The sequence below is a fragment of the Lepisosteus oculatus genome, chromosome 15, assembly GCF_040954835.1.
Source record: "Lepisosteus oculatus isolate fLepOcu1 chromosome 15, fLepOcu1.hap2, whole genome shotgun sequence".
Taxonomy (NCBI): Eukaryota; Metazoa; Chordata; class Actinopteri; order Semionotiformes; family Lepisosteidae; genus Lepisosteus; species Lepisosteus oculatus.
The window spans coordinates 25,090,473-25,114,282 of NC_090710.1; the positions used below are offsets into that span (position 1 = coordinate 25,090,473).

General features: G+C 33.9%; 1 protein-coding gene across 3 annotated transcripts in view; it reads left to right on the forward strand.

Moving 5' to 3' along the window:
* The window catches only part of myo16 (myosin XVI), a 154,578-nt gene that overhangs the window by 7,473 nt on the left and 123,295 nt on the right, over window positions 1-23,810 (forward strand). The window contains exons 1-2 of one of the 3 annotated variants that reach the window (XM_015364435.2): window positions 5,443-5,704; window positions 12,204-12,467. In XM_015364435.2, coding sequence (XP_015219921.2) covers window positions 5,677-5,704; window positions 12,204-12,467 — 292 coding nt within the window. In that variant the 5' untranslated portion in view covers window positions 5,443-5,676. Of the gene's footprint in view, window positions 1-5,442; window positions 5,705-12,203; window positions 12,468-23,810 lie in introns of those variants that run through there. The other 2 variants (XM_006639256.3, XM_015364436.2) reach the window with 2 other exon arrangements.

Below are 23,810 nucleotides of genomic sequence, written 5' to 3' on the forward strand. Positions count from 1 at the left end.
GACTTTCATATACTGTACAGTATGTGTGTGCCTTTACGACATGATGCTGAAAAGAGTGTTTTGTATTTAAATATTTATTATAGCAATTCTAACCACAGGACTTCTCAAACAGGAACAGCTCTTTTGGTTTGAAGCTTGTAAGCTTGTAGAATGGTTTTGGTTGTCATTACTTTATTGTGGACAATCTTGAAAACGAAAGCTGCTGCACAGCTCATTCTATTTTTTAGACATAAGAAACATAAAATATTATTTGGAAATATTAAAATAGTTTTGTAACTTATAATGCATTTAAGTCTTTATGTGTTTGTGATTGGTAATACATTTAATACATCAACAACTAAATCTAATATTTTGCATTCTGCCAGTACTGACACTACTGATTCTGAGAGTAGGAAGAGCTGTCATTAAATTTGCTGTTAAGATCTACCACATAACATAGGGCATTCCGCTTGATTATTAGATTTTCAGGAGTATTGTCGAGTAATGACTTTTAATTGAATCCAAATGGAAACACTGGACTCCAGTACACAATCATTGACTTTGTCTTTTTAAGATAAACAACAATGTATTGCTAAAGAAATAGAAGAATGAGGGATGCAGCCATTTATGAACATATACTTAAGTTACACAGCACATATTCATCACACACTGTTGAAATCTGCTGACTGTACCCTTATATCCAGTCAATGACATAAGCCACATTTGCTGGATTTGGCCTTCAACTGTTAATGATAAATTCAAGGCTATGACATTGACAGTGGTACAGGCTAGGAATTCAACTTTAATGCATTCATAAAAATGCTAACATCTCTGAATTGGTTGGCTAAACAATAGGTTAAGTAGCAGATTTTAAGTAGTGATTCTGAGTTAAAGCATTCAGTCATAATTCCCACAGTACTAAGAAGGGGGAAAATGTTCCATATTAAATGCTTTGTTGTATTCTTACTTACTATGTATAATGCTGTTATTTTATAGCAACAGCAGCTTGGTAGTACTGTAAGAACTCCATGTTTTAAATCTCCTACAGTAGAAGCATATTGCCATACAGATCCTCTTATAATACTAAAGGAGGCTGCTAAGGAAAATGAAGATGGTGTTAATGGGATGGGAGACTAGTAGGCTACACTTTTAAATCTGATCCACCATTTCCAAATAGGCCTCTCAGTATTGTGACAGAGAATACTATGTAGGAGATGTGTTTTCCACCTTCACTCCAGCTTCCATTTCTAGGATGTATCTGAAAAGAACATGGCTGCCATGTGTTCTTGCTGTCCAAGTCTGCAAACAAAGATTAGGGTATTATGTTAGCTAGCCCAGTTCAAAGGGTTAGGTTAAATTCCCACAATAAAATCAGCAACATTAGAATAATTTAATTTATGGGTGTAATTAAGGCTTATGAGAATAACTATAGACCGTTGTTTGACATAAATCTACAAAAATGGTTTTGCAAACTTCCTTTCATTCATTATTTGTGTTTTCTATTTAATATCTGATATTATTATTTTAATAAAGTACATTATGTACAGTACCAGTGCTCTCTGTAAAATATACATTATCTTTCTCTGTTAAGACGATTTAGAGCAGAGATGTAGGAGAATATGCTAGTGGTAGAGCAATTAGTTTTACAGTGTTTATTTGTCCAAACTAAATGGCTTATAGGTATAATTGATTTTAGATATCTGCATTCTTTAATTATCAGCTTCATGCCACTCTTTCATGTCTTTAGCTTTCTATATTTGTTAAAGAACTGTGGAAATAGCTGTACTCTTGATGAATAAATGCTGTGTTTCATAAGACAAATGTATTTTTCCTAGAGACATGCTTGTTAAATACTGTAGATAAAATAAATGTAATTAACAGTAAATTGGGGAGTAAAAATTGGATGTTGCATATTAGAAACATAATTTGGTGTAATGAATGGAATTTTGAAATACACATCCATCTTTTTGTGCATATACTGTATGCTTTATATATAGGTTGAAGGGTATACAGTATATAGAATGAAAGATAAATAAAATCAATAATTAAAAAACCTTTCATGCTTTGTTATATTGCTGTGTTAACTAAATTAATAATTATTTGAAAGGTAGTTCAATAATATTTGCAGCAATAAATAAATCACATACTCTGGGTATTAACTTATAAAATAATGATAGTTTTTAAACATTTAGAAGATTCATGTGCAGTGCTCTAAAACACCATTTAAATGTTACTTTAAAAACAGCCTTTAAACTTTAAAGGGAGCCTTCCTTAAAATTATAGGAGATTACCTTATATCATCTTTAAAACAAATCGTGAAATCCTGCATCAGTGAATATTGTCAGCACGTTCTTTATGTATTCATTATTGCACTGGATTGAAATATTGTCTACTGATCACATGCAATATTCTTAACAACAAACTCATAGATTACAAGCACACATGGGAGCAACAGTCATATCACCATGCTAGCAAATTCAAATGTTGTAATCATTGCTCATTCTTTATCAGATTCAAAACTAAAGAATTAGAATATGGTTAGAATTGCATAGTTATGTCAATGCATCGAGAAGACTATCAAAACCAAAATAATCAAATCAAAACAAGGCCACAGTTTAACATATCTGCCCCCTTTTCTGATGAAGCCACGCTCATGGTAAATAAGTGGTCTTAACTAATAAAAGTAGAGTTTTCCTGGTTTTGAAATTCTTAAAGTTCTTGTCCTTATTTGACAAACAGAGCATGCTTGATATAGTTTTAATTAATTGGATTTAATTTCCTGACAGGAAACCCTGTCAGTTTATCAGTAAAACATTTAGCCTTAGCTAAATTGGTACCAACTGACATCTCAGTGCTCTTTCGCATGACAATATTGAGAAAAAAGAAATGTGGTAGGAAGAAGAAGTAAGGTCTAATTTATCTTTAAAAATGAAGAATTAAAAGAAAAATAAATAAATAAAATAATTAAACCATTTGTTGACTTCTGTGATTCTCTCAAGATCAAAGCAGGAAATGCATGCACAATAGGATAGGTGAGGACAAGAAGGGTTTGTTCTGAAGAAGTACAATAAGTATTTTTCCTTCTGCTTGGACATTTTGAAATAAAAGTATTTTGGACATTCCCTGCTGGGCGGTGCGGTGGCTCTGTGGCTAGAAAGTTGCTGGTTCGTACCCTGGGGTTGGCAGAGGAATTCTACCCCATTGGCCCCTGAGCAAGGCCCTTAACCCCAGCTGCTCCAGGGGTGCCGTAAGAATGGCTGACCCTGTGCACTGATACAAGAAATGATATATGGCCAATAAAGTGATCTTCTTCTATGTGTTAATGTCATATGTCAAATTGTACATAATGCCTCTTTTATTATAGAATAAAATCAGAGTGCCCCATAGTCTGTAGAGCAGACTGTTAGAAGGATTCCCCATAGAACAAGTAGGTAGCTGTGTCAGCATGCCTAGGCTGCAAAGGAACAAGTAAAGTTTTATTCCATGCTGAAAAGATAAGAAAAGAAACCCAATGTTTCGGCTATGGACCCTTCGAAGACACAGCCAAGCTAGTCCTCCACTCAGTGTGAACTCTCCTATGTCCACTGGGTGGCTAGAAGACAGAAATAAGGTGGATAGCTAAACAGTGCTGTGTAGGAAGGAATGCTTGTCATCATCCCTTGTATAGTGGTACAAGGGTTGTAACAGTGAGCTGAATTGATCTTACGTTAATTCCAAACTGAAGGCTATAGACACTTGTTTGCAGACTTTGTAAAGTGTATTATAATCTAATGGCATTTAAGCAAAAATGGAAAGAATACAGAAATTATCATTGTTGTCTTTTTCTTTAACACTATAGACAAATTTGCTTTTTACACTTTTACATCAAAAATCACTGTTCTGACAATTTCAGAAGTAGTAATTGTAGCAGCAATTAATTATTCCAGATCTTCACTACACTACAGTAATAAAAAGAGGATTACCAAGCCTCAAAATTGCATTCAGTTGAAAAACAAAAAGAAAAAGTAAAACTTTATGCTTAATATATATGAATGATGTATTTGTCAATCAGAAGGTGCATATGAAAAAAAATATAGGAGCACATTGTAGTACTGTATGCATTTACAACCCCAGGCATTTTTGTGTGGCAATGCTAGTGAACATTACTGGAAACATCTTGCTTTTTCTTCTTAATATGTTACTTTATTAATTTTATAAACAACAGGAAAGAATCATCCAAAGGGTAAAGATCTAAATAAATATCAGTAATGGTTTTCCAAGATAGTGACACAAATTGAGAGGCTTGCTGCTTTGACCTTCGACATCTCTGACCTCTAGCTGACAGGGCTGTTATCCAGATACCATGTATCTGGCAGCTGTGAAAATGGCTTTTGGCAGCATTGTGCACCACCAAGCTCAAAATGACCAGCATGTACTGTAGTTCGACCTTAAAAGAGAATTTCTGAAGTTGAGTATTTTTGGTGTAATTTTGTGTTTTGTTCTTGATTCACAAAATGTGAGACACATTATCAGCATTTGCACCTGGTTTATTTTTATGTCATGTTTAGGTGTTGTCATTGATCTACATACAGTTATGCATGAAGTTTATCTTCTCTGCACTTTTAGATTAATAAAATATGTTTCATATTTGTATGGTCATATCACTTGAACATTTCTCAAGGGCTGGATCTAAATAAAGTATGATGGTGCATATGGTGCTGCTGCTGATGTTGATTCAAAAATAACAATAATACATGTATATACTTAGTGTATAAATATATAATGTAGTGACATTGCATTTGCAGCCACTCGCTGGGTCAAATATATGTATTTCATGTAGGGCATGAGCAAGTAATGTTACTGTAAGTAATTATCTGAAACGAGCTATGAAAAGCTAATTAAATCAACTGCATTTTTTGGTCAGATAACAGCTATAGATGCCTGGAATGTTAGATGGCATGTAATACAATGCTGTGACATAATCATCACACACTCTACCTGTTTTCTTGTGCATTGAGGATCATAATGGTTTTATTATAATCACACACAGGAAAAATTCCAAATGAAAATTTCTACCCTGAATGTTAATTGCAAGATTATTGGAGGCTTTTACGTATGCTTATCACAGGTGTTTGCTGTGGGCTGGCAGAGCGAGAGGAAATTCATGCAAAAACAAAATCACTACAGCGAACACATATACGTTACATACAGTATATGCATAAAACATACTCACATGTTTCTTGCATAAAAGATAAAATGCTAAGATGCCGAGTACTGCCTTGCAGTTACAGTCCACTTATCAAACCTCATTTGTTGCCATTTAAAGCCTATAGGAAAACAGTTCAACTGCCAGGACTGTCATAGCCGCAGTGCAGCAAGCAGCTCACAACTGGAGGAGTGTGCCGGAGCACCAATTAAATCCTTCAGCTCCCAGGGACTGGGGATTAGGAGTCGTGCCAATCACTGGTACTACAAGAGCACGTGCACTAGTCATGGTTCAAGGCACACAGTGGTTTATCTCCACTCAGGCAGCCAGTGCAGCCGGAGCAGGCAGTGAAAGCTGCTGCAAGATGCTGGAATTCGATCTCGCTTAAATAATACATGTCGCGCTAAACTTAATGTCTGAGGCAGGGCTGTGAATTATGTATTCCGCTGGGTGCAACAGTGGCAAAAGAGAATGCTGGAACCTGTAGCTGAACAACTGTGTGAACTGAAAACATGTCCCATTATCACTTTATCAAATGCTGTAAGTAAAAACCTGAAAGTTTTTTTTTTCTCCATCTCCTAATGTGTGAATGTGCTGAAAGCAAGATATTGGTGTTTTTTATGTGGGTGTGTTCATATCATTCTGATGCTGTGTTTTTTGGTATTATGTCTGCCTTGTGTGGATGAGATGCTGAATTATTTTATATTGCTGATTTGTCTTTTATCAATTCATATATGATATGCACATTCTACATTTAGAATTGTTCTTTCTTTTACCATGAGCAAAGTTGCTCAGCCTTTGTGTACTAAAATATAGGGATGATCTGTAAAAACATGATATTCTAGAAATCTTGCTACTTTTTTTAGATTAAATTGACAGTGATGCTTCCACAGGAACAAGCACTGTCCCAGGAGTGGTTTTGAGACAACAGTACTGCAAAAGGGGCTTTTCAGTAACTGTGCCGAAGGCAGTGAAGCTTAGGTAGGAAACCTGTGTAACTGTTCAACATCCCACTCTTAAATAAACGTAAGACATATCAAACACATAGTATATTGTACAAACCATAAGACACAGACCTAAGGTGAATAAACAATGAGCACGGCTGGAAAAAGTAAAAAATAAGGCATTGTTGGTTTCAGTATAAAGACATGAAAGCACCAGGGGAGACCTGGGGAGAAGAACTGAAGAAAATATCTGTTCAGTTTATGCTCCCTGTGGAATTGTCTAGTCAGTAAGGTAGTATGAAGTTACAGAAAAGTCAACTGACAGAAATGACCTGTCCTGGTTGAGCTGTAGGAAAGGATTTTTTTTTCCTGATGTAAATTTTTCTATATATATTTGTGTGTGTATATCTTGTAAACATGGAATTGTGTCTGGCTCGCTTTCTATCAATACATATGTAAATGCATTTAAATTTGTTTAATATACATGTGTTTGAATTGTCTTTTTATTTTACATTTTTTTTAACGCGGCCACTATTTTACAGTCTAGTCACATAGAAAAGCCCTTGAAGAGCAGCTTATATTTGTAGGATGGACCTGGTTTCATGCTCTGCAGAAAAGCAGGATTCCGTTTACAGTTACTAAATGCTAGAGGCTTTCATCTTGATAATTTACTGGGACCCACTTGCCTGTCAGTTTTATTAACTGCTGTTCTACAAAAAATTCTAATGCACATGAAAGAGTGATACCTATTCAATCTTCTTGTAGTTTTCAAAAAAAGAAAAAGAAAGGCTTTTCACCGATATCCTATTTATAGTGCAGCTTAGTACCTTAGTATGCTAACAGTTAACATTTCTGTGTCGAAGTTAACTACATTGTATACACGTATTCAAGACTGAGGGAGTGTGACATTGCAACGATGTACATTATGTTCCACACAAAATGTGCATGCTTATAAGCTTGTGTTGTTGATAACATGTTTTTGCAGGCTTTTTAATCTCTTTAATTTAAAAAAGAGCAATCAAGATTTACAGTAAGTGCTTAAAAGCAGTTGTAAGCTAATTGAATAGACATGTACTGTATGACACTTCCATCAGGTGATCAATGCTTTCCACTACTGTTGTAGGATTGTTCAAACACCTATGATTCTTATTTAGAAGTAAAATACTAGAAACTTAAACACTTTTTTAGAGCAAATTCTATTCCATGTTGATTTTGCTCAAACTATCAAGCCACATCACTGGTAATACAGATTTATCCGATTTTAATGTGTTTCCTAAACTGTCTATGAATATGATTTCTAGTGGAAAGGTTCAAGATTTTAATTGTAACAACAGACCTTGATGCCTTTACTTGGGTTTAGAAATTAAAAGAGCGAGTAATTAATTGCTTAATTCAATCAGTGATCTAACCTTTGATTGTGCATGTCTTAGATAATTATATTTATTTGGTTGCTGCAATAGTAATGGAAAATAAAGCTGAAGCATCTCAAGTATAGAAAACAACAAAAAGGATGGATGTGTGGAATATTACATTTTTGGATTAGCTACAAATAACTGTTCCAGCAAAAACATTTTCTTTGTCAGGAGTTCCTGTTAAGTACATTTAGCTACATTTCTTATGCACAATGCTGCTGTATATTCTATAAAGCTATTATATATTACAATGTACTCTACAACGGTTACAGATGAGTATATTTTGTAATATACTGTGTCCTTAAAAAAGAAGAATAAAGAAGAATGGCACAGAATGTAATTCACAACCTAGACACTCTTCCAGGAAAACATATAGTATATTATCCTACCCAAGTACTAGACTTTGTAAGTTAAAGGATCTAAAATATTTTGTATGAGTATTTTTACCTTCCTTTCTATAATTATTGATGATTTTCAAATTCTGTTTGATCCTGTCAATTTCTCTTTTATAAGATTGTGTGTGTGGAGTCGTTTTTAATTAAGTTTGTTAGCAATCTTTTCAGTTTCTAGGAAGTACAGTATGCTGCATAGAATTACAGTGAGTAAGCAGGCTGCATAAGCAGACCTGGATTTTACAATATTAGTTCAGGGGCTTATTTTTATGTGGGAGTTTCAAAAACCTCCAAGCTTGAAATAGAAATAAATCACTGGAATCTTCTTTATGTCATATTACATCTTTGTAGATTTCATTCTGTCATGTCACAGTATATTTACAACAGGTCCTTGTTTACTGTATGCTTTGTCATTACAGTTAATGCATACTACAGTAGTAACAGTAATTCAAATATTCAAATATATAATGCAATTATTGATCATTTGATGGTAGATAATACATTTATTTTGTGGTGTGGATGTGATGTGGAAGAAAAATATAAAATTACTAATTGTAGTTCATTTTTTGTAATTGTCCGTTTGAAAATAACTTTTAAAATAAGACATATGATTATAGCAATAACAGTTTGACTATATCTGAGCTTGTGAAATTTTACATTGGCCTGTGCTGCATTGTTTATTTTGGGTAATCATCTCATGTTGATTTATATCATCAAACAATTAAAACAAATAAAGCATATTTCATTAGTGCTTCTAAATTTTGTATACCATCCTGTCAGTATGACAACCTATGATTAAGACATGAAGGAAATATTATCAGTATCAGTTTTTAAGAGGTCTTATTAGTTTTTTCATAGTTTATGTATTCGACTGACTCATGTATCTTAAGCAACTTACATTGTTCCCATTTGCACAGCTGGTTGAATTACTGGTTTATTTGATCGGGAGTGATGAAACAAATAGATATGTTGAGAACAAATGAGTAGCCTTTGCCATTGAACTTTTTGTGCAGATTTTCCTTGTTTCCTTATTTCATCCCATTTTCTGCTTGTAGTAATACTTTCGAATGAGATGTTAAACAGAGGTCCTGCCTTCTTAGTCATCTCATGGTACGTACTGTCTGAAAAGGTGGAATACAGTTAGAGTTTTAACTCTAGTGTACTGGTTAAATTACACTTCAGTCTTCCACAGTCTTGTCTTAAATTTAGTTGGTGAAATGATTTGAAGTTTTGTGCAGTGGGATGGTGCCTAATGGTTGCTAAATGCCACCACAGATGGGTGCTCTTCTTGAAGGGATATAGTGGTTCTTTTTACATTTTACTGATTTAATTAAAAATAAAAAACAGTAAATAATAAAATGCATAAGTATTCACCACCCCCAGAGTTAATGCTTGGTAAGACCACCTTTGGCAGTAATTACAGCTGTGAGTCTCTTCGAGTAAATATCAGCGTTGCACATGTTGACACTGGAAGCCCATTCTTCTTGGTAAAATTGCTCAAGCTCCATCAAGTTGGAAGGGAACCATTTGTGAACAGTTTCTCCTGTCTCTGACATGGAGGGCTGTAACTCCTTTAGAGTTGCTGCTTTTCTTGCCCGGCAACTTAGTTTTGGAGTACGGCCATTTCTGGGCAGATTTACAGTTGTTCCATATTTTCTTACCTTTTTTAATGATGGACTTCACTGTGCTTCGAGGTATATTCAATGCCTTGTATTTTGTATGAGTATTTTCTGATATCCTTGCCCTGACTGGTGTTTTTCAAGAACCTTGTCTCCGATCTGTTTGCAATGTTCCTTGGTCTTCAAGGTGTAGTGTTTCCGTGGAAATGCACTTACTAAGTGGGGTGAACCAAATAGTACACTGAAACATGTACTCTATATCCAAAATACATCACCATGGTATATTTATTTTGATTTTATAATATATATTTGAGACAATAAGAAACAGATAAGGTTGCTAATTGGAAAACTAAAGTCTAAAGGTGCCTCTACCCTGAAAAAAAATGTACAATGTATAAATCTACTGTATTATACATATGGATGCAAAACATGGACCTTGAATACCAGACAGGTCAAGGACATTTCAAATGATACATAGCTGGAAAACCAAAAGACAGAAAAAGAAATGAATGTGTAATGCTTTTGTCAAGATTGATGAAAGTGGCAATGGGCAAGATGAATGACAGAGACCAAAGAAATAAAGTAAAATACTAGAGAAATGTTATCCCAAGACAAAAGACCAAGGAGTGGACATCCTGGAACATGATACTGTATGTATGTATATTGCAAAACTGGTTGTTGGAATTTTTTCACCTAGCAACATATTGATAAAGACTTAGGAGGACATGTACAAATTATGAATCATAAGCAAGAATAATGAACTTCATGTCAAGCAGTCAAAAATAATTCTGTCATAACAAATGTATAGATAACTGTAATTCCAGGCATTTTAGATAAAAATGCAAAGATATATTAAATATTTATTTTTTAACACCGACACCAAGTCACTGAATTTAACCTTTTCTATGAATTAGGAAAACTCACAAAGAAAAGCAAACAGTTGAATCAAGCATCTTCTTGCTAGAGCTATCGTTGAGTTGGTTGACCATGCGTTTCTTTGTCAATACACCATAAGGCAATAGATGAACTCCAAATCCCATAGATGGTACTGTACAGCAGTACTGCTCTCTCTGGGTATATGTGAATTTAAATTTTGCCTTACTAAGCTAAACTTACTAAATTGTGGACAGATGTTTAGCTTTTGAAAATGCAGATTTGGCACTTATTACTAGCCTGCAGCTCTGAACTACTGGACACACCACAGCTTGAAAACTGAAAATCTGGCATGTATTTTTGTTTTAATGTCATATGAAATAAGGGTTTGGTCTAAAAGGAAAATAAAGAGAACAATCTGAAATTATAATTTAATAAATATTGTTTATTTATTAGGGTGGCACAGTGCTACAGTAGATAATATTGCTGCCTTGCAGCACTGGGGCCCTGGGTTCAATTCTGGACCTGGGGTGTTATTTGCCTGTAATTTTTATTTTCTCTCTGTGTTTGCGTTGGTTTCCTCCCACAGTCTGAAAGCATACTGGTAGGTTAATTGGCTTCTGGGAAATTGGCCCTGGTATGAGCGTGTGGGTGGCTGTATTTGTGTCTGTCTGCCCAGCAATGGACTGGTATTCCTTCCAGAGTGTCCCAAGGTGTCCCTTCCAGGGAGTAATCCTGCTCCCATTAGTTGCTGGCATAGACACTGGATGCCCCGCAACACTGAATTCAAATAAGTAGTTAGAAAATAGATGGATGTTTATTTATTAATATTTATACTTGATTTATTCATGATTTCTTTTTGTTCATTATGCTGAAAAAAGCTACCAAATTAATATTTAAGTCAAATAATGTATACATATAGTACTTCAAAGAGGTTCTATCTTCAAAGAGGTACTATATCATCTCTCCAAAAAATGAAAACTAGTGAATGTAAATATACAGTTATAAGATATCTATATTGTGAGCTAATTCATTTTGGAACACAACAGTGGAATTCCCAATTTAATATGTCAGCAACATTATTTTTCTTTCTGGCTGATCATATCTCAGGGCAAACTGAATTAGTTCGAAAACTCATGACCATACAGTATCTAATAGAATTACATTCACTGGACTGATCTAAATAACTTTTTTCCTATGAAAATGTAGCAAAGAATTATTATTAAGAAATGTAAAGAAAATAGGAAGGAAGAGAAAAGCACTGCATTCTTTGGAACTGGATTCTTGAGTTAAGAAGACTAAATAGGTTTTGTAACTTTTTAAATAATTTATGTGAATGTTTCAGACTGCAAGAACTGAAGTCTGTTCTTCAGTGCTTTTTATAACATACTGTAATGCAATACTATAATTTTGTTGAATCCAATTTAAAAGTCTTCCCAAAGACAAAAAATAAACATACTGTAGTTTTATTCTATTAATTTAAGTTTCAGCTTTTCTTTTATAACTGCTGTCTTTTTAACATACTGTAAAAAAGAAATGTTACAAATGAAAATGGCTATAGTTTATTTATTTAAGAATAGCATGTAGACACTTCTTGAGGGATATCATCTACAACAATGTGACGGGTTAGCTTGTTTTAGACTCCCACTAATATCTAAGTGTTGTGAGACTTCCTTTAAAAGTCTGAGTCAGCCACATACTGTAGTCTTTGGAACTGTGATTTGACTTCCTTGAGTGTACGAAGCTGAAAATGAAACCCCAAAAACGAATACCTGAGAGTGCTTTTCTGTCCTTTGCAGGTTGTTTTCAGCTATGTAATATTTTTCGATCTCACAACATGGAAATCGACCAGTGTTTGCTGGAATCCCTGCCTCTAGGCCAGCGCCAAAGGCTGGTGAAAAGAATGCGCTGTGATCAGATCAAGGCCTATTATGAACGAGAGAAGACACTACAGAAACACGTGGGACACAAACCCATGATTAAACAAAGAAAGAAATGCAAGATTCACTTTGGCCTCTCTGACATCATCCAGGATGCAATCATTCATCATAATGACAAAGAAGGTATGTACAGTAGAAATTCCTTTAAAAGTGTTTAGAAAGTAGTTATTGTCTGTGACGAAATGGTTCTCTTTTACATGATTTACACATATAAAAGTTGGTGATAGGAATATTGATGGGAGATCTCACCAAGTACCAATGTCTTAATGTTTTGCACTTAAGAAGAGGGGGAACTGATTAAGGACCTGAGAAGGAGAATTTGTTTGTACCCAAACACCAAATGGTTATTGGTGAGCCTGGGAAGACAAAAAATTGAGTTCCTTTATTAACAACTGGTCACTGAAGGGTGAATAGAAAATGATAGGAGTTACCTTTTGGAAAATCTAAATATACAAATGGAGTTATTAAAAATGTTAAAAAATGATAACTCTTCCACCACATGTTTAGATTTTTCTATCCCTTTGAATTCCTCATCATAATATTTAAAATAGGGACTTGTATCGCAATACTTTTTGTAGCACGTGATCATGTGTTTTGTGTGTGTTTTGAATTAAAGTTTTGGCACCATGTTCACATCTTTTCTTAAAAGAACCTTGTTGGTTTTGTTCATCTTGGTCTTTAGAATAGCAAAAATAATTTATTCTCTGTGGAATGTGTCATAGTGGGGAATTATGGTTGAACTATCTCATCTCTATGCTGTAATTGCTTCATAGAAATATTAATCACAGGCTGTCTAAGCTTGTGCTTCTCTTTCAAGGCATTTTCATAACAAAGGTTGTCATTTGCAATTGAGGACCATGCATCTGGTAAAATGCCATGATATGCAGGTAATGCCAGAAAATCAATTTAAGAAAAGCAACATATGGTACTGTACATGTCACACAGTCCAACAGAATGCTTCATAGTTCCACCACTCCAGACATCCATTTAAATGCCCTGTTTATGTAACATTTTGATTATTCAATAATACAGCAGAATCAAATTAAGAGTTGCTAGTGGGCCAGCAGTGAAAAGGGCAGATTCATTTCTAAGAAGAATTGTTATTAGCTGTGAAATACTAGCTCATTCTTCACAGTGATTATACAGGAGTCAGAAAGCTAATATCCTAACTGCAGAACAGTGTTAAAAAATCAGAGGCTGAATCTACTAAATACCAGGAAAAACAGCCAAGGAGAGAAGACAGAACTGTTGGATTTTTAGTCTCTTCTTTGAAGACTTTCTTTTAACTAAAATAAGTGCAGGTTGAATATTTTGAGACTTTCTCAGAGAATTGAATTTAATGTGACCGTAACTATTTCAGTCACTCTAATATAAAATGATTTTGACCTATTATTGGAAATCTCCAGAGAAATAAAAATCAAAAGACTTATTATTTTACTGCATCTGTCCTGTTTTTCTTTTCTCACCAAAGAAAAAGCTATGTTAACCTCCTCAGTCCTGGAATCTTTTCTAAATAAATCTTGTTTCCTAACCTCTCAGCTTTCCCATCACTTTGTGAATGTTGCTTGCTGGGATGAAGCTGCTAGGGCATTCAAGGTTATTCTCCCGTTATCCTGTCATCATTAGACGCTGGCACTGCTAAACACTGTCAAATACTTGCAATGATTCAATGGTGGAATTATCCGATATGGAGGGAGCACCTGAAGCTTCTCTTGTGTTGCACAATTACTGTACTACAGCTGTTATTGCAATTGGGAAATATGAAATTTCTGTAAACCCAAGTGCAAATACTAATCATCGCTACAATTGTAAAATCAACACCACTGTGCGGCAAAATACAATCCGTAAACATGGTAAATAACCTCCTGGGTTTCAGGGAATTTCTGTGTCTTGTCTGAGGACAGTGTATACTGATGCATTCTTGTCAAATTATGTATTGAGCTTCAAGGATGCTTTTTCTTTACATACAATATTTTTATTTTTATTACCTCACTCTCCCACTTGAAATGGACCGTCAATTTTCCCTCTTGAAAGTGAACTGCTGTTTTCCAATTCATTTTCCCAAATCAGTATTCCAGAACTTCAAAGTCTGATTCCTATGATGTCCTGCATCTTTTGGAGATTTCATGCAGTTTTCTATGACTGCACAGCAAGTGTAGCCAATCACTTACCTTTTTTGGAGAATCCCAGTCATAGCCAAGGCATGGCACTCAGTCTTCCCCTCTCACTGTAAACCTAACCTCCCCACACTCATTCTTCTGCTGATCACCAGTTGCTCCACACTTTGTTACAGGAACCCCAACATCAATATAATCTTTCAGCACAACAATGCTTCTTTTCACATAACAAAGGAGCAAAAGAATAACACATACAAAACAGTGTCAATCTGCTGTGCATGTCACATGCTAGTCTGCTTTATCACCATATCTTAATTTTCTACATCAAAATAGATGGTTGGACATGCATCAGTCAACCTCTACCAGATTATGTTACTTCCTTAGCAATGATTTTACAGCTTGAATATCTGAGCATTCCTGTGGTGTGTGAAAGATGAACACAACAGGTATTGACAAGTTATATAGGCTTACTTGAATTAAATAGACCAAAACATCCAAATCACACATGAATTCCAACACTTTTTGTCATTAAATAGGTGGCAAAAATGCACAGAAAAAACACATCTTTATTCAAAACCCATCTACATCAAATTGTACTCCCAATTACAACTATAGGTTATATGGGATGTATTAAATCAATTATCTGTAGTTATTTAGAGTAACAGTGATTTATATACTGTACATGACAACCTAACACTCTTTAGAACTGACAACGAATCCCTTTTAATGAATTGCTAAAAACAATGCAATAGTGGAAAGAATAGGCAGTGTCATTCCTGATTATATGTATCATATGCAAATTCATATACAGTAAATAAATTTCCATTGACTCAGGGCTGAAATATTTATGTGGATTGCATTAATAGTTTTTTTGTTTGTTTATGTCAGCTGCAGCTTCTTTAACAACCTGTACGAAACCTGTATGAAAGGTGTACAGCTAAGAACTTTTGATTTTCCAAGTGGATCTCTTTCTGAAAGCATCTCTAAAAAGCAAAGTAATACATATATATATATATTCAGTGTATACATACAGTATGCATTAAATATTTAGAGATTAAGTTATATGCTTAGAAAGAAATTCCTTTGTTTCATTGCAGTTTAAATAACCTGAAAAAAACTTAAAATTGAATTAGGCTTTTTTCCAGATTATCTTTGGATGCCTGACTGCCCAATATACTTATTTTCATATCTTTAGCTGAGGAACAATTAACATAATCTTGCACGACTAATAATGTCCCAGTATAAGAAAAAGCATAGCAGAGACTGATCAAAAGAAATATCATAATATGAGAAAAGGGTTCTCAGAAACACTAGCCATCGTCTTCAAAATAAGCAAACTCGCAGTTTAACATGGGGATATGATTGACATTCAATGCACAAGCAGAAAAAAAAGTACAAAATCATCACAGCATTCAAACATCAAATAATATTAATATAGCCAACATTCCATCAATATAAAAACATAATGATTGTTTGCTCTCAATATAGCTTGTTTTAATTAAAACCTGTCACCCTTCTATATTTTAAAGGAAGAGATTCAGCTATAAAATAGTGCTCCAAGATGCCTCTGAACCCTCAATAATAATGACTTTTCCTTATCAAAGAAACATTGCGTTTTCAGAATAGCACAAACAGAAGACTTATTAATTTTTATTATAAGAAAAATCTGTTACACCGGGGGAACGAGAAAACCTTTAATTAAAAAAAAAAACACTTTCTTTTATAGATAGGAATTCCTATTACCAGAACAGCAAGTCAATTTTAAAGCAATAAAGTCCTCATCATGAATAAGGTATGGTAGCACCTGCTGCCCTATACATGCTGAAAACTGCAATCCAGTTGTTACTAAATTTCTTATATAGGACACTGGAAGGTTGAAATATTTCAGTCTTGATATGTCGCCTGTGGTATTATGCAATTCTATCATTATATCACTGAAAAAAGAAAATTATATATTTTTTATTGAGCCACCCACCTTGAAGAACAGTGTAAGGATAATCAAATCATTAAAAAAACCTTAATGCATTGTCATTGAGGGATACATTTAAGATTTCTGATAGTTTGCAAAGGAGTACTTGCCAAATAGTTCCTAGGGTTAAGAAAACCCTTGTCTTTAGATTGGTTCTGAACCACTAGGATGTGGAAGAATTCTATAACTATTTGCTTACCAAGGTTTGGAGCACTGGAATGATACCAGCAACTAATATTAAATGATGAAAATATTACTAAGATGTTCACAAAGCAGGTTCTTGAAGAACAAATATTGATATCTTTATCTAAATGGTTAGAATTTTCTAATTATGAACAAGTTAGCTATCTCATTTAACAAACTGATGTTGCTGGGGTTTGTTCTGTGAAATAAAGAATGTGAAAAAAAAGCCTTCCAGATCGTATTGTTTTTCAGTTGAATGTTTCCTCTTTGACTGCTTGTAAGCCTGTCAAATTTTAACTTTTCTTTTCAAAGGCTTAATCATACTGATCTTTATGATACTTTATTTTAGTGGCCTGGGGGCAAACTTTGAATCTGTGTTTAACTCTGTGTCCATTCCTGATGTTGATCTTCTGATATAAACTTACAACGTTTTGTGAGCAAGAAACAAAACATTTATTATCATTGTGTGTTTATTTGGAGCAGGAAATCAGAGAATGAAAAAGAAGCTATCGTTATAAATAATAGTAAAACGGTACTAAGTTCACTAAAAAAGTATTGTAACAGCAAAGTCAAAACTTTATTTGTTAGTGAAGCAATATGTACAGTATTTATGATTATGAAATTAATATGAATGACAATTACAATATAATGTATGGAGCACTATAATACTAATATAATATATACAATGTGATGCTATACTATGTTATGTTTTGGGTAATTCCATGCAAGAATTTGATAATATTAGAACAAAAACATGGTAGTTTTTAATTAAAAAAAGCCATACAGTAGGCACTAGAACTCATTCCTATTCATTGAAAATGCAACCAGTGATGACAGCATTGAAATTACATCTGAGGTTTAAATAAACATTTTATCTGCTTTTATAAAGTGTTATCCTTAATATCAGGCTAATGATGGCCCATTTTGAAATACAGGTATTTAAAAAAAATATTCTAGCACCAACAGATGTCATGCTGTATTAAGTATTTTATACTTTTATTAAGAAATACAATTATCGTTATTTCAAGTGTATTCACAATAATGTTCAGTTAATAAGAAAAATGATGATAAGCTGATAAGCTTCCCATAAAACATGGAGCATCAGAAAACTAAAATGATCTGTCATGTTTTCTTCCTGATTAAATATTTTGAATTATGAAAGTTTTCTCAGGTTCTACAAAGTATTTTTAAAGAAATATACATGCATGATTTTCAGTCCATCAAAACAATTTATACAAAATAATACAAAAAAGTCAAAGTGCAATATGATATTTATATATGTAGAATAAAATTGGTAACAAATACTGAAATTCCATATATTTGATTTGGTAATTTACCTAAATGGCTTAATTACTACTTTCTAGCATGATGGAGTACTCTGGAAGAATGTAGAAGTGATATTAACAAATATACATATAGTTTACTTCTTTAATCTCATACAAATGGCAGAGCATTTACTGGAGAATTGTGACACAAGACAGCAGCATCCCAACTGACACCTGAATTCACCGCTCTCTGAGTCCAGTGCTCCAACCTGCTACTGCACAATACCCTGCTGTAAAATGAATACTCTCCACGTTTATCCGAGTTCCCACATCGGATACAACAATGGATAGTTGTTATTATTACTGAAACAATCTTCTTCCAATCTGAGATTTTCAGAGCTTGGATACATTATGGGTAGGCCTAGCTATTCTCTGTAGAGCTATGGATAGGGAATGAGATGCCAACAAGTCTTTATTTGAAACAAAATTATGATAACACCTCGCAGAACAGAGAAAACAACACAATAAATGAAACCAGTTCTTATATGGAGAACAGTGGTATTTTGTTGTATTTGTTCATACGCTCAGATACAATTATGGTAAATTCTTGTTTAATTAATCTTTTGAACAACCCAGTCTTAAAACTATTCTTTTTGTCTGAAGAATTTGTCATTCATTAATGAAGGCTATTATGAATTTAATCATAGATAATTTAGTCATTCTTTGTTAAGGAAATTCTGGTAAAGAGTGATAACTGATTATTTTTATTGTCACTTCTTTTAAAACTATAATTTGAGCTAGGTTTTATTAAATGTTTTAATATTCAACCTGTCAGCTTTTCCATAGATAAGCCACATTCAACTGTCTTCCATAAATATGTAGAACAATAAAGGTTGCAAATGAAAAGAGACTATTCAATCAATCTTGCTCATCTGGCATCACAGTCTTTAATCTTTTATTTTTCTGTGAAAGATATTGTAACGCATACGGCCGACATTACAGGTTGTTCGAGCCAGCTTGCCAGCACGTGATGTCACCGCCATTCCCTGTGAATAGCAGGGACCTCGGCTGACGGGAGATTTCCCTGGGTCCCTGTTGAGCGACGCCTGAGGCCCGGGTTTGAGTCCCTAGCAGTGGGGGGCCGAGTTGAGGCGGCAGCGGTGAGGGCGCATACCCAAGTGAACCCGAAAGCACTACAATATTATATAATTTACTGTAGAAGTTTTCATACTGTACATTACTTTTTCACAAAACCTGCAGCTCCTCAGTCAATGTTTCCATATAGTTTGGTTTGTTATTCGTCATAGTTTGCATCAGGGATAGTGACAGCAATATTTAATATCTCTCTTCCAAGCCACACAATGATGTTTGTAAGAGTGCCATGTTACAGTAAGTTTTGGTTCAATGTCCCATGTTACATTAGTGGCATTGAGCAATAGGTGTTTGACAGTTTTAGATCAATGTTATTTGGTCAGCATAATCCTGGTGAGCAACATCAAGTTGGCTTGTGGTTGCATCCCATAATTATTGACACTGGTCAACCATAGGGAGGCTATCTTGGCTTGATTCTTTTCCTCTATGTTCTTTTCAATTTCAGTACATATAGTCTCCTTTACAAATTTGTTGCAAGAAGGACTTGTAAAACAGCTTGGGACCTGAACGGAGCCTGTGCTGTATAGAGTTTCTAGCTGATTTTATAAACTTATGGTGCTCACTGGGATAAGCATTTACTGTATTCCCCAATTACATGGATCACCATAGCCTATACTTATTACAACATATTTAAACTGCCATCCATCCTATAATGTCATGTCTGTTTACAGTTTATTAGTGCATGTGGTTGTCTTGGATACATATCCAATTTATTCCTTTCAGAACCCACAGAGACATTGATCTGGGCCAGAAAAATCTGAGAAGGAAGAAATAGGAGGAGTAAGGGGTATTACTGATGTGGTGAATGGGTTGGAACCGACTTCTGTGATTTAATCCATTTTATCTTAAACTTGGTTAGGTAAAGCACAAAGTTCTGCACCACGATGATTGTTTGTTACACTCTGACTTATTGCTATGGTAACACAGCATATGTTTCTGGCAGCTGTTCCACTATTTAAACAACAATTTAGTTTCTCCAAACCTCTTTTTTTCAGTAGAATATTTAGATATTTTTTGTAACTCACTGCAATGTTTTAAAGTAATTTTGATACTGTATAAATACTAAACTTTTTATTTTGCGGTTGTTATGTGTAACAATGTACAAAGAATACTTAATTTACTCTATCAAATAACCACAAACAAAAATATAGCAATTTCTCACTAATTTTTTTTCAAATGTACAGTATATTTTAAGGACATATTAAAAAATTATAGTCTGACCTTAATGTATTATTTCATGACAACATGTTTTATTGATCTGATCTGATCTGATTATATTCCTCTTGTCATCTTGCAAAGTTGTATCTTATGTTAAACACTTTTTTTATAAAGCATCTTGCTAAACTAAATTCATTACAGATTACCTTGTGGTTTCTAGAATGTTTTGAAACATTTGACATATAGATAACTTTTATTTTAATCATGAAATACATTTGTGTGCTGTCATAAGATTTCCAACTATGACTTTGTACATCTTCATGAAAGTCATGAAAAGAAAAATGTGCCACTTAAACTTAAGATGCCGAACAATAATTAACTTTCTGCAAAAAAGAAATTTCAAGAATAATAATGTGAAAAATCTGCATTGATAATAATACATTTTAGATTAAAAATCTAAGGAATGCTACAAATGAGAGGTCATGTGCTTCATCTTGTTTGTTTATTCGTACAGTAGCTAATTCATCTGAGAACTTCATACAGACATTTTCTAAAAGAAGCCAGGGTATTAACTTTAACAACATAGCTAAGTGCATTTTTCAGACACCCACAAACCTTTGCGAATAGTTCCACTTGTTTTTTTTGTTTTAAATGCAGTTCCCTATAGTTTCCACTCATGTCTTTAATGTTCAGCATTATAATCATGTCTAATATAATGATGACATTAATTATGCTGGATATCTTACCAACTGCTATTTGAAAAGGGGTGATTTCTTACAAACCCATGACCTGTATAATAACATAATAGTCCCCAAAGTATCTGGAACACTTGTTTCTGAGGCTAGGGCTCATTATGAGGCTAATATGAAACACTGGCAATGAAATGAGTGTCTGCTGTTAAAAGTAACACCCACCACATTTGTTCCATGAGCAGCAAAGGAGTACACTTGAAACCAAAAGGCAGGAATGAAACTTTTCAGGCTGCATTTGTATACAGTTTGGGTCACATGGAGGTTCACTCTTTTTATATTGTGTCTCTTACACGCACAGACTTTGTTGCATTAAATGCAGATACTTTTTGTTGAATGACAGTATGTCATGCTTTTTTTTTCACTATAGGCTGACGTTATTATGTCAATAAAAAAAATTAAATAGAAAAGTAGATTATTTTAATTTATTATTTTTTATCATAAATGGTTTTCATATCAAACTTCCTTTCAGAGCAGTTACTATAAATTGTCAAATGGTGGAAGTTAATCATGAGTATTTCCTATGTACAGTATGTACAAAGCAGATAAAAGTCTTACTTTGTAGCCTGATCTTGTGAGATCTTGAAAGCTGAGCAAGGTTGGATTAGGCAGACCTCCAGTGAAAATCTGTCTGCTGCTGTAAGTAGTGCTGGTAGTTCAGTTGGTGGTACTCTGTCTTCTGGGCCAGTTTATCCAAACTAATGCCCCATTATGGTGACCATGGATTTGGACAAATAGGAGGGACTGTCTTTCAGATGAGAACTTAAACCAATGTCCTGACCACTTGGATAGTAATATCCCATGGCAATTGTTGTATGAGATGGGGTATGTGAGAAGCTCCCCAGTGGTAACTCTAGGCATCATCATTAAGGTCTTAAATTTGCTTGTAAGATGGAAAGTTTTCAAAGCCAGCTAAGTAAGGAAGCACTCAGCTATGTGTAGAAACACAGCTAGGAAAGAATCTGAGCGTTTAACAACAACATAGACTGGAGCCAAAGACTCCATTTTAACCCAAGTCTGTAACTTAACGTCCCTAATTAATCCAACTGGTGAAGTAATTTCTTATTTCTGTACCTGGTCAACTAGTGGGGCTGTGTAGGATCATAAATGTTCATGTGACACCAACAAGCCTTAATGTAATGGTAACGCATTCTGTTTTAATGGTTCTGTTCATCTCATCTTTCCTTTAAATTTACAGTACAATTTTACAAATAAACATGGTTGGATATACAAAAATGTGGTTTCAGAACAGACTGTTCTGTTCTGAAATACATTCCTTAAAAATATATATATTTATGCAGTCTTTTAAATGTATTTGCAAGCTAATTGAAAATGGAAGCTTTTATGGTGTCTTTAAAGACTAGTGCTCCCTAGTAGTTATTAGTGCAAAATATAGAAACCCCAATATCCCTTCAAAAACTATTTTGATTTAAGATGGAAGAGTGAGGGGGAAGCAAAATAGTGTTCCACATGGCTTTTAAGTCTAGTAAGCCATTGTCTTTTGGAGATTATAGAATACTGCAGTATTGCCACATTCAAAGATGAGCACGTTTTACGGTTTTAATAATGGATGCACAGTCAATTAGAATTGCTACAGATTTCAGCTGAAACAATGACAGTGACACACTAAGAAATCATGCCATAGGACTTAAGCATGTTTAGTCCATAGCTTATTTTAACAACTGCTTTTTTTGTAAGACCAAGGTGTATGATTTTGTTATAAATTATTGCCCGTTGTATCATACAGTGGATGGATTTAATTTTTTAAACCGAGGTTTCTTTTTTTACCTTAGTGCTTTGGGGAAAAGAATTGCTTATGATGTAATTGAAAATCAATTTCCTATACAAATGAAGACATGCATCCTAGCTTCTAGAAATGTTACTAGGTTCTTCTGCTACAAATTATGGTTCTTTATTTTGCAATCAATTCTGCACTGCTAAAAACATCATAGAATGTATGGTTCATCAATCATCTGTGATGAATATTTTTTTTAGCAAATTCTTATTTGTTGTTGCTGAGATTTCTAACTCTTTTAAAGAACTCTGTGTTGTTCATCAATTTTCATCAATGCTTTTAATTCTTAAATACTGTAGGTCATCCAAAGAACCATAGGGCTTGAACACTTTGGTAATTCCAAATTCTAAAATGAACAAATTGTTAAAATGCAGGTTAATTCCACTATGTTTACTCATAACAGAAACCTATTTTATGAAGATGTATGTATAATTATGTATAAAACATAACTTAGTTTTGAATGAATAATAATAAAATTGCTTTGTTTCAAACAGCATCATCATCTATTTTTTTAGTCTTTTTAGTGCACACTTAAGAGCCATAACATAACTGCCATTTTCTGACAGATGTAGACAAATGTATTTCCACAGAGACTTCTATTTTTAGCACTCAAGGAACATGTTTTGCGTATTACTTCAAGGATTGTTGCTAGCTTGAGGAAGATCTATCCAATTTTTGTCACCTACCAACAAAATTCAGAGCACAAGTTGGTATAATCTTTAAAGTATTGTTCTTTTCTTCTATTATTTTACTCTACTTATTAAATGTTGTTTCTTAATTCATTACCCTGAGAGAGAGTTCAGATATACAACTTAGTACAGTACTGTATGAGTTTTGTCAACTTGTTAAAAAATGTCTGCTTTGTTCTATATATAGTCTAAATCTCTGGGTTTGGCATGATGATTTGTAATTAAAAGGATATGTACTGTGCATTTAGCTGGATTTAGCTATCATTTATAAATTTTACAAGGTCCAAAATAATTTTAAATACAATGACATAATTCATGAACCGAGCTACTGGAAGTCTATAACAAAGCAAGTAATTTTAGACAAAAGCAAAAATTCTGTGATCAACAGA